At 42.2% G+C, this 11,430-nt stretch overlaps 1 protein-coding gene across 2 annotated transcripts; it reads right to left on the bottom strand.

The window, feature by feature from the left end:
* Positions 1-773: 773 nt before the first annotated feature.
* On the bottom strand, positions 774-11,430 carry agpat2 (1-acylglycerol-3-phosphate O-acyltransferase 2 (lysophosphatidic acid acyltransferase, beta)). 2 transcript variants are annotated; one of them, XM_046374325.1, is made up of 6 exons: positions 11,032-11,430; positions 7,040-7,173; positions 4,191-4,366; positions 3,811-3,906; positions 2,248-2,285; positions 774-2,099 (listed from the first exon to the last, which is right to left on the bottom strand). In XM_046374325.1, the coding sequence occupies exons 1-6, from the start codon at positions 11,205-11,207 to the stop codon at positions 2,024-2,026; spliced, it is 696 nt and encodes a 231-aa protein (XP_046230281.1). In that variant the 5' UTR covers positions 11,208-11,430; the 3' UTR covers positions 774-2,023. The 2 variants fall into 2 exon arrangements, with proteins under 2 accessions (XP_046230281.1, XP_046230280.1); XM_046374324.1 differs by having other exon boundaries at positions 2,248-2,320; positions 11,032-11,429.

Raw genomic sequence — 11,430 nt, 5'->3', positions numbered from 1 at the left:
TGTAAAGCAGAAAGCCCAGCTGGTATCACTAAAACTACTGTCACACTCCACCATGAACAGCAGTGTACAGGTTTCCATTCACAAGATGATCTCCTCAAGGTCTGTGTGCACAACAGGTCAGTCTAAATTTAACATTTAATAGTCAAATAAATACATTTTTTAGATTGAATGCCAACTGTATGCAAGACAACATCCCACTCTGGACTTTAATGTCATAAGATGCAGTATCCTGAATTCTGACATACATTCTCAGATGGTGCCTGATGGGCAAAAGTGGCAAAAACAATTAAATGATTTTGCAGACAGTGTAAAGGCAGTGAGCAGTGTGAAATTTAAGACGTGGATGTAAACTAAAAACAGCTCAGTCAGTTCTGTCTTGTTAGTTGTCAGTACGTATTCCAAAAAAAATAGAGCTGATTAAGGGCAACAACAACAACAAATCAAACTTAAGGCCAACTTTTAAAATAATCTAATATTCTCCTGTGGGGTGAAGTATAGCTGAATCAGGAACATCACAACTAAAATGTTATTTACTTTCATACTGATGAAAGAAAAAAAAACAAAACAAAACAGAAAACCCTGAAACTCTTCTGAGATGTGAGATAATCCTCATCCTTATGAGCACGTACTACCTTATATCATAGGTAAGGAGAAATTCTATTATCAGTAAAGAGAAATCAGTCGGTGGATGATTCATTAAGCAGGTCACAGTCAGATGATTACGGGCTCACAATGAAAACTTTCCAAAAACACTTCTGTCATGGCACGGCAGGCAGCTTGCACTTTGAAGCAGTAATTTAATAATGTGACAATGCACAAAATGAAATCACCTTTTTGACACATGTTAAACGGGTTCACTTGTTACTTCCACTGGAGGAGCATAAACATGTGATCACCTCGAGAAAAAAAAAACAAGATTATCCAATGCAGAAATAAATAGAGAACAAATTAAGCGAGAGGACGCTTGCCGCTCAAAGCTGCACGCAGGTTATTTCTAATCTTCAGGAGAGACAAACTGAATGAATGCACGATGATACACCAGCAAAGCACATCAATGAGAACTGAACAGTCTGCTTCAATCCATTAAATCAGTACAGATGGGTGCTATTGTTACACACTGTCCTGTAACCTTGAATTCCTTCATGAAGTGTGTCATGGAGCCGTTGGTCATTACAGAGCCACTGCAGATATTGAGTTGAACTCATAGCGACAAAACCAAAGAAGTTCATGGTCGACCAGCGTCGACTGCTCACCTCCACACACTCCACCGCTCGTGGAGAACCCCAATCCCTTTGACTTTTAGGCAAGAGACTGGAATGCAGAAAGGGGGAAAACACGCTAAAAGGAAAGGAAGGAAGGAGATACAGTGCTCTGAACGAGTGTGTGCATGTTTGTGTGTGTAAGAGTGTCCAGAGAGAACTAAAACAAAGGAAGCATGAGAGGAACACATGATATCCAGACATTTAAGAGACAAAGAAAATGCCAAAGTTTACCTGCTAAATCAGAGGCAGATGGGGGAGATAGTGAGAGAAAAAGGCCAAAAGAAAAGTACAAAATGGTGATAAAGTAAGACAATAATAAAGCTTCCAAAGCCAGAGAACAAAGCAACAGTGAAGGTGGACAGAGCCATCAAAAAGGCATGCATGAAGAACAACACACATCCATACTGTTCGGCTTGCCGTCCGTCACTCCGCTCACGGCGTGCAGAGCAGCGCTGCTGCAGACACAGTGAGGGTCGGGACCGACTGTCCTGTATGGTCAGGCCGAGGCGGACTGGACCAGGCGTCAACTAGACAAGAAGAGATATCATGACAGGAGACCTGTGTCATGTTGTTTCCTGGCCAGGCGATGGGACAACCTGGGGAGAGTGGCGAGGTCTCGGGGAGGAATGGGTCTCAGACAGGGGCATAGGAGGAGAAGAGGTGGGAATACTGTAAATGTTCACTGCCTCAACGGCCCGTTGCTCTGGGTTACGGAGTCAGAGATGCTCAAGAAGGCAGAGCGCATCAGGTTGTAGGATTTGTCAGAGAGGGACGATACATCCTCTGACGTCATTCCCTTTGTCTCGATCTTTGGAAGGATCTTCAATCTGATGGTCCCTGCGGAGGCACAAAAAAAACTTCGCGATCAGAAGTCTCACGGAACAAGTAGCTTTTGCCCACTGACGCAGATGTCACGCGCGACGATAAAAAGGACTGCTTTACACCGAAAAAATTTGGAAAACTGAGGTCAGTCAAGCTGAGTTACCTGATTTGAACTGCTTTTCTTTCCGCTGGTAGAAGTTGCTGTAGGAGGAGAAAACGACAGGTATGACAGGTGCCTGAAAAACAAGAAGAAATAAGATCAAACACGCTGTCCAGAATACTATCATCACATCTGAATTTTCATGCTGAGCCCATAAATCTTAACTAATCTGACCCTTACATGTTACATTTGGCCATTTTCTTCCACCTAAACCATCCAAAAGATGAGAAGCAAACTTCCAGAAATGTTAGACTGAACCAACATCACATTCTCTCTCTCACACACACACACACACACACTCCATAAGTATGACACTAGCTATCTCCATCTCCTCTGCTGCTGCTAATGGAGGCCGAGTTGCACTCTCGAAGTACCCCCGAGTGGCCCTTCAGCAGGACTGGCTGAGCCAAACGTGGCTCCCCCTGGGGGCTGTCCTGCTTCCACTCAATCTGGCTGGCTGGGTACAAATGGAAAGGCTGTGCTCTAACTCGGCAGAGGCAAACACAGAGAGACAGAAATAGTCTATGTTCACACAGAAATAGTCTCAAGTGTAAAAGCGAAGCCAACAGGGAAAACCAAAACACAGATTGTATTCCTCAAACCTCAAACGAAGTTATTCGGCCACCTCATGCCAACACAAGCACAACAATCCCAAATCCAGTACATCTGTTCAGATGAACACTGTTTGTATATCATATAAGCAGACTCTGAACTGCACAGCCAATAAAGCCCTACAGAAAATATGAATGTGTTTGTTAATAAGGAGCAGCAGGGCTTATTTTTGTAGCCTCACAACCTGGGTGCATATCACAATCGAACTGATATTAATCTTCAGCAGCCTCGGGTGAACCAAGTTGCGGCTTCTTGCCAGATCTCATTCAGCAATAATGTTTTTTTAATGCAATCCACCTGTTTGACCCTGAACATGTGCTACGAAACATCAGCTCATGAACAGAGACCTCCCACCTGCATGCACGCAGAGCTAAAGGTCATAAACGCACACAGCTGATCTGGTGATTATTCTGTAGTCAGTGTGTGTCAGGAGCAACGTCTGCCCTCCCTCTGCCGTTTGGTGTGAGGCGAGTGTGCCAAAGTTACGTCACACACAACCAAAGGACAACTTCAAAGAAGACCACAACAGAAATATCACAATAAATGCATACTGATTTGATTGATCAGTGCTGCGTGTGCATGCTGTCATTTGTATATTGAACACAGTAAAATCATAATGTTGACTTGTGCCATAAAAGGCTGCTAGCTCCCCCATGTGTCCTGAATCTGCACATTTCTGGCAACATTCCCCCTCCCCCTCTCTTTCAGGAGACAAAAGTTGGCAGAAGCATCCTGGAGCACAGCCTGTATCATCACAGCTCTTTTTGCCAGCAGGGTCAGGATGTGAATGAACAGGGTGAGGGTGTGCATTACCTTACATGAAATAATCACATGTATGGATAGGATACAGACAGTATAGATTACATGTGCTCTACCAGGAGACAGGAACCTGAAAAGGAAGGTGAATTTTAAGGTGATAGAAAAAGAAAAAGAAGAAGAAGAAAAAGTCCTCACTTGTGCCTGCACTGCCAGGTGGAAAGCTCCTTTTTTGAAGGGCAACAGGTCACCTCTCTGGTTTCGCGTTCCCTCTGGGAACACCCACAGACGAATCTGTGGAGGTCAAAGGATGAGGATTGTAAGGAAATACAGCAAATAAATTATGCCTTGTCATCTGCAATTTGTCAAAAACCAGAACCTTGTGACAGATTAAGTATAAAAACAAAAGAACTACCACAAAAGAACTTCAACTACCATTAGAAACCAAAAAAACATGATGCATGTACTAATTCTTCAGAAATGTAAACACTGTAAACCCTTTCAAACGCAGATACACTGAGCTCTCATCACCACTGATAAGACTGCATCCTCCCGTATGTCCATGAGAGCCAGATTACCTGGTCGTCCAACATGGTTTTGGCAGCGTCAGCCATGACACTCTTTGCATCGCTTGTCTTCTTGCGGTTGATAAAGACGATGCCACCCAGCCAGCAGATGAGACCTACTGTGCCAGCGTAGATTAACTCTTTCTTAGCAATCATGGTGCAGCGGTCTGGTAAGATCTCCATCAGGCCTGAGAAGCAAGGGATAAGAAGAGCACTCATGAGCATTCAATGAATTATTTTAATATCATTTATTATTTTGATGTAAAATAAATAAACCACCAACGTCAGATACTCCAAAACTAAAATGTGTTAATAAATGATTTGTCCAAGTGATGTCATGTCTGTCACACATGCCTGAGTGAGTGCAGTCTGTGACCGAGAGCAAGAGAAATAAGACTCAATTAGTGAATATGCTTAGTTAAAAATATAGTGTTTCTAAGACGGCGTGTTGAAAAAGCCTGTAACACATGCAGTCACAAAACCAGTGACTAAATGAAACTTCCACAGCCTCAGTTTGGGACGAACTTTGCCTTTCGTCTTATCTCTCTCTGGCCTTGTCAAAACGTGGATTTCATCAGGTATAAAGTCTGCTAATGCAATGCAATGCTGGAAAAGAAATTTCACTTGACTGATGGGAGTTATCTACGTGAATAACACTTACGTTGTGAAATCAGACACATCCGATTAACCTTTGCACAAAGGCAGCTGGTGCAGCTCAGGACAAGATGGCAAACACACACATTATTAGAGAGAGTAAGTTAAACTGTGTGACACGCAGGATGGCAAACAGTAGAGAAACCAAACACCAGCTATGCAGGTGAGGAAACTTACTTCCTTAGCGTATCACATCGGCTCTAGGATGAGCAGCTATTAATGGCTGGGTGTAGCAGTTGGCATGGCAACTTGGACGCCAAATCAGACTCATGCAGAGTTTTCTCAGCACTAATTAGATGCCTAGCTCTCCCCCTGCTGTCACTACCCTGGCCTCGAGCCTGCCCTCATCACTCACTGGCGCTGAAAAACACTCTTTCAGAGGAGTGAAAACATACCTCTGCTAAATGAGAGTCCTCAACACTCAGCTTTAGGGCCAAGAAGAATGAGATAACGCTGAAAGACACACTCACAAGTGCAAAAGCATGGATAAACAAAACGTGTGCTTAACTCAGTCTACAATGATTTTAAACAGCATCTAAATTTAAAACCAGCTTTTAATTCAGAGTGGGTGCTGTGAGGCCGGTGATTTATGATTTTTTTTATTAGTGTATGTATTCATCAGTGTGTTCTTTCATGGACTTTAGTGCCGAATCAAAACAATATGTTAAAATAATGTCTGTGGCTGCACAGTATTCTGCTGCAATTCAGTCTCCATTTTGTCAAAAACCCCTCAGTCACCACAGAATGGGTATAATCTTACATTTGGCCCAGTTTTAGCAAGGCCATTGCCTAACCTACACTGCAATCTGTCTTAGCAGCTAAAACAGAAAAAGGAGTTTAAAGGTCGGAGAACTTTAATTCCTGGAGGGGAGACACCACTGATGCTCCCAGCAAGATCCTTATTGTTCATTGGAGTTTGTTCTGTCTGTGGCCGATCCAAACCAGACTATGACTAACAGATCTGGCTCTGTCCCAGCTGCTAGAGACAATCCTGTCCAACATGATCACAAATACTGTTATAACGCAGCCAAATCAACAACACATTTGTTATCATTTACATATTTTTCTGTTTTGGTTGCCAGACAATTGAATGAGTATGAAATCTAATTGCAGCTCATAAATACAATGTTGACCAGTAGTCCTTTGCAAGCTGCAGATAAAATCATTATGTTATGATCTTGACATCAACAGACGACTGAATATTTAAAATTACAGGTAAATGATGACAGCTGTGCTGGCAGATTGACTGTATTAACATTCAAAATGAGGTCAGGGGTGTGTGTCTGGGCCTGTCAACTATTATACTATTATACAGGAGCTCATCCAGGTCAGCAGAGTCAGTGTAGGTACAGTATTTGAGCAGCTCGTGCAGAAACATCCCCCATTAGAATCCTCAAGGACTGTTTAAAGAGAGTGCAAACATGCTCTGTATGGCATCCCGCTCACACATGCTTGAGGCAGGATGCCAGCACTAGCCACAATAAAAGTCAGCAGACTTCGCAAAATCGATTAAAAGTTTTAAAATCTCTCATTCTGCCAAAAAAACATTCACATAAAGGCAAATTGTGCCTCTTCTTGATTTCCCTGATAGCTCTGAAATATAAAATGTCCAGCCAGGTTTTCAAGCAAAGGGCAGCAGAGACAGAACGTCTGCTCTTTGTTCCACTGAGCAGTAGCAGCTTGTCCATTTTATTGGCCAGGGAGTTGAGATACACCACATGTCTACTCAGAGCAGATTCAGAAATCCCCATTGATGGAGCTTAAAAGTACAATTCTGTCATCTGAGAATCCTGCATCTACTGCGGAGGACTGCAATGTCCAGAAAAAAAAGGCCAGAAACCTCTGTGTGTGATTCAAACACAACACATCTTCCCTATTAAATCTGAACTTGTTTGAGACACAGGAGACAAGATGTAAACACAGACAATCAAAACTCTAGCTGGTGGTTGCACAGTCATCTTATTACTCAACTTCATTAATATGAACCAGCAAAATATTTCAGTCAGCACTGGAAAACATCTACTTGGAATCCAGTTAAAATTTGGATGGAAAGCCGAAAGCCATCATCATAACGATTGTTTCATTTCAGATCCAAATGCATCACTGTTCAAATGTGAATGGACTGAAGGCAATATTATTTTTCTGCAAGCTTAGGAAAAATTACCTTTGCTGTGTGAGCTATTTATCTTCAGTTTTTTTCTACCTACCCAAAACATCCAGGGAGCTCTGGTGGTTGGAGATGATGACATATGGTCCCTCTGTCTGAAGATGCTCCCAACCGCTCACTTCAAACCGAAGACCCAGGAAGTACTTCACATGACGAACCAAGAAGCGAATAACCCTGAGGGGGAAAAGGTCACGTGAGTGCAGCCTGCAGGATACTTAACCAGAGCCCTACATGATAACGTGAACTGACTCAATAATGGCTTTTTGGTGACCGTTCTTATCCTTTTATTCTCTCACTTCCTCTGTAGTCTCCAATTACTCTTCTTACTCCTGGGAAAGTCTTTTTTACTGCGTCTTGCAGATAAAAGCATGTTTGATCGAAGGGTTGGAGACGGCACACATAAAGCCTGTTAAATACTACACTATAGTGTACTCCAAGGACTGCGACCCGAGTCCGACAATCTAATCATGACTGTTTTCAAAATATAAGAAATATGATAGGTTAGCTATGTACAACACCCCTATTAGCGTTGTTTGTTTCTTGGTCGGTTAAGTAATTGCCTGTAATAAGCTCAACACTCCAATAAGCTCTGAGAAAGCATGTCGTACCATCTGTCTGTCTGCAGGCAAATAACGCAAAATCAAAAAAGTGACATGGCCAATCAAATCGAATGAGTACCTCGATTTGTCTGTCAAATCTTCTAACCAGTTACCTCCTGAAGCTTCAAGAACTGTTCAAAACTGTTCAGGTTAAAGTTACAAATTTCAAACAGAAAAACTCATTTTTGCATGATTGTGTCTCGTTTACACGTGTTCAGTTCAGGGTTTATCTTTCGGGATTTTTAAAACTTGGCCTTTGTGGAAACAAAGAAGATAACACTGTACTCTGCTAAGCCAAAGCCAAGCTGACATCTTCTCTGACTTGGAAAAGCTGCAGTGTGAATCTAAACAACCAGCCATGGCGTGAGGCTGCGTCACAATCTGATCATTGGCCCCTTTAACACTTTCAAGAGCCTACTGTGTCCTGATTCAACTAACTTTTCCACAAACCAAAAGAAAACATTGTTTATGGGGGAAAAAAACAAAATCTATTCCCCTATAGACCATCTACTATCATCTGCCCATTTATTCTCTCATATACAGTTTGTTGATATTTTCCTAAACTCTCTCTCAGACTAGTGTCATTATTTCAGAGATCACACTCAAAGGAAAGCCACACAATGGTTTAAAATTATCCACTGTGAATCTTTCAGGGAGGCTTTTAGGGACTTTTATTGCCGATAACGATGGTACAACGGATGACTCTCAAATCTTCGGGGCAATACTATTAAGCCATGCTTTGCTAGTCAAGCAACAGAAGTTTGTTTTTCACTGATTTGAATACAGCTTTAATTGAAGCCCTAGCGTCACCTATTAAGGACCCGACCAAGTGCAGCAGAAAAGACCCCTGTCAATTCTTAATACAGGATCTTAAGTGTTTACTCTGTGCATTACTGTTTTTACAATTACTCTACTAACTCTTGCATAGAAATTTTCTGTGTTTAATATTTTATGTAATCAAATCAAACTGATTTTAATCAAAAAGGTAAGGCTTGCAGTGTTATGATAATCAAAGACAGGAGACAGCTCTAAGACTCGCTTGTGTTCATGATCTTGTGACTCCACCTAATGCAATCATCTCTTACTAGTGGCTCACTTGGAGCCAAGTTTGCCTCGCATAGACACTATACATTGGACTGGTTTGCTATAGTAAAACAACTACGACCTTTAAACCAGAATCCAGTCTTTGGGTTATCTTTAAAGGCAGCATTACAGTGATAACACACTCAGTCTAGTGTAAAAGCAACTGGTTATGCAATGACTTAGTCAGTGTTGCAGCAATTGTAAGATTGTTCCTCTGGAATGAAATGGCCTTAGTTGGATTCTTTTTATGGCCAATGCACTAGGCTTCTCTGTGGTTCATTTTGTTATCAGTGTCTAAATAAGTTCCATTTGTACCTACAGGGTATAGTGACATTAAGGCTGATCTGTTGCCAGCATAGATTCAATACAACCTGGCTGCTCACAGATAAAAGGTGAGCCTGACCTGGACAAACAAAGATCAAAGCGTCAAAGCCTATTCAGGTGCCAAAGGTCAGAGGCTTGTCGAAGACAGGGACATGGTCACAGATCAGAATGACATAGCAGAAGATTGATTCATTCAGAAAGGCAGGTACACGAAAATTAGTATTTTAAATATGTGGGATTTAAAGGGTCAGTTACCTAAAGATCTGAATGACAACATCAATGCTTAGTCAAATGGACAGCAACACTGGTAGTCTCCCACTGATGATTAAAAGCCATTACACGGTATGGAACCTGAGCTGAAGCAATTGTGATGCAGGAAACAAAGCCTCTGTCCTTTATCTGTTGTCACGAGATCCTACTTGAAAATTAAAGTTCGAGCTGTGGCCAAAAGTAGCCACGGAAGTGACAGATGAAACTGTCTGTCTGAAGACACAAAAACTAACAGTAAACTGAAAACCAACAACAGTACATCATCACAGTAGAGGCCTGTTCTGGACCATCATAGTTTACTGTTACATTCAAGTCCTCTAAGTCAGCTGTGAAGGAAACAGTTGAGCCTAGAATTCAGGCCTTTGTGCATCCGTCTGACAGCAAATGGCTGTGACAGCTCTGTCCTTGATGAATCACAGTGCTCTTTCTGCCAGAGCTGGCTAATGTGTAAAATGTGAATCCAAAACTCCATTCACTCTCTGTACAAAGCTTGACCCAGGACTGGGTCACTTTGTCACAGTCAACAGGTCCAGATAACCTTTGAGCTGACAGAATGGTACACTGGTGCAACATGACACCTCCAGCGCAGCTAACGTGACAGTAAAACAGTTATTCTTGGGGCAGTGAGGCAGTAAGGTCTAGTGTTTTAACTGACAAGGCTGCTGTCAGATCGAGGCCAAGTGAGGTTGTACTGAGGATGGGTCTAATAACTATTCAGTAGCCCAACTCTGGAGAACTTGCCATCTGGCATCCATTCCTTCAAGGTAATTACTGGAATGCAGTCATCTGTGTTCAGCAATCCACCCTCACCATCTACATTCAACCACAATAGCAAAATCTCCCCCTTTACAAAGTGGACTCTGAAACTAAAGGTGTACTACAATTCCACGAAAGCAGGTATCAGATGACCCGGTCACTGTGTCGAGTATAAACTAACATATTTCCTCCAGGGTGAGGTCAAGGGGTCATGGAGTCAATGTCTGCACGGGTGCAGTATGTTAGGAACCATGAGACAGTTTCAATTTTTCTTCATTTTTCAAATGTCCAGCCTCTAATATACTGTAAATGTTAAAAAGGTGAAACAGATACGAGAAACACCTTTCAGGATAACATTGAAAAATTATGGCCACCACACTAGTTATGGCGCAATAACCGCTTCAATGACACAGTTATACACTTTCAACAAAAGCTTCATAAGGATATGAGACATTATTTTGTTGGATCGCATATTTATAGTGCACGAGTGCCTTTAACAGACACGCACAACTTGCACAATTTGACTGAGGAAAGAAAGTTAGCAGATATTCTCACAGAAAGATAAAGAACAGATAGATTAAAAAAGGATAGTACTGTTCTATAATCACAACATATCGTGCCTTTGCTCAGCACTAAACATGAGTGTAACGTTAAATGGTAATTTTAGCGTTCTTGTTTTCAGCTAACGTTAACACGTTCCAGCTGCCAAAGTGTCAAGGGGCTAATGTTAGCATGTGTGATTAAAAATGCATCACGTATTTATCTATTATTGATTTTCCTTTAGGATGTCAGACAAATTGGCAGACCAAAAGCTCCCGGGGGGTAACAGTGCGGTTATGCTGACTTATCACTACGCTACAATAAGAACAGTTATGTTGCTAGCAGGCGCAATCTGAATATTTAATATCAACAACGGCTGCTAGTAGCCAGTCGGCTAGCATGCTAACGCTGGCTAACTGTCAGACATTGCGAGCGACATTTATTATGCAAACAAACTCACCTCATATTTTCAATGTCTCTGCCTCCGCTTTTCAATATGCACAGAGGAATGGCAATCAGGGCCAAGATCATCATCCAGGCGACGTAAAAGAACTTTTTGAAATAAAAAACAAACGTGCTGCTGGTCCACATCAGGAGTGGAATCAGCAGCAGCGGTATCATCCATAGCACATCCATAGCGACCCACCACAGTAACTCACTGCCAGCAATTACACACGCGGTTTAGACGAGGAAGTCGCTAAAACGCTGCCCAGCTATGTTGCCAGAGAGACGGAAAGCACCACGACTCTGACAAACATTACACAGTATTCCTGTCGGGCACCCTGGCGATGGAAGTGCCTGTGGCTGCACAACGTACTGCTGCTCATCTGTTGCTAAATGGCATCATGAGGTGGAGTCA

Source organism: Scatophagus argus, chromosome 20 (assembly GCF_020382885.2).
Source record: "Scatophagus argus isolate fScaArg1 chromosome 20, fScaArg1.pri, whole genome shotgun sequence".
Taxonomy (NCBI): Eukaryota; Metazoa; Chordata; class Actinopteri; family Scatophagidae; genus Scatophagus; species Scatophagus argus.
This window is presented reverse-complemented; position numbering and strand designations above follow the sequence as displayed.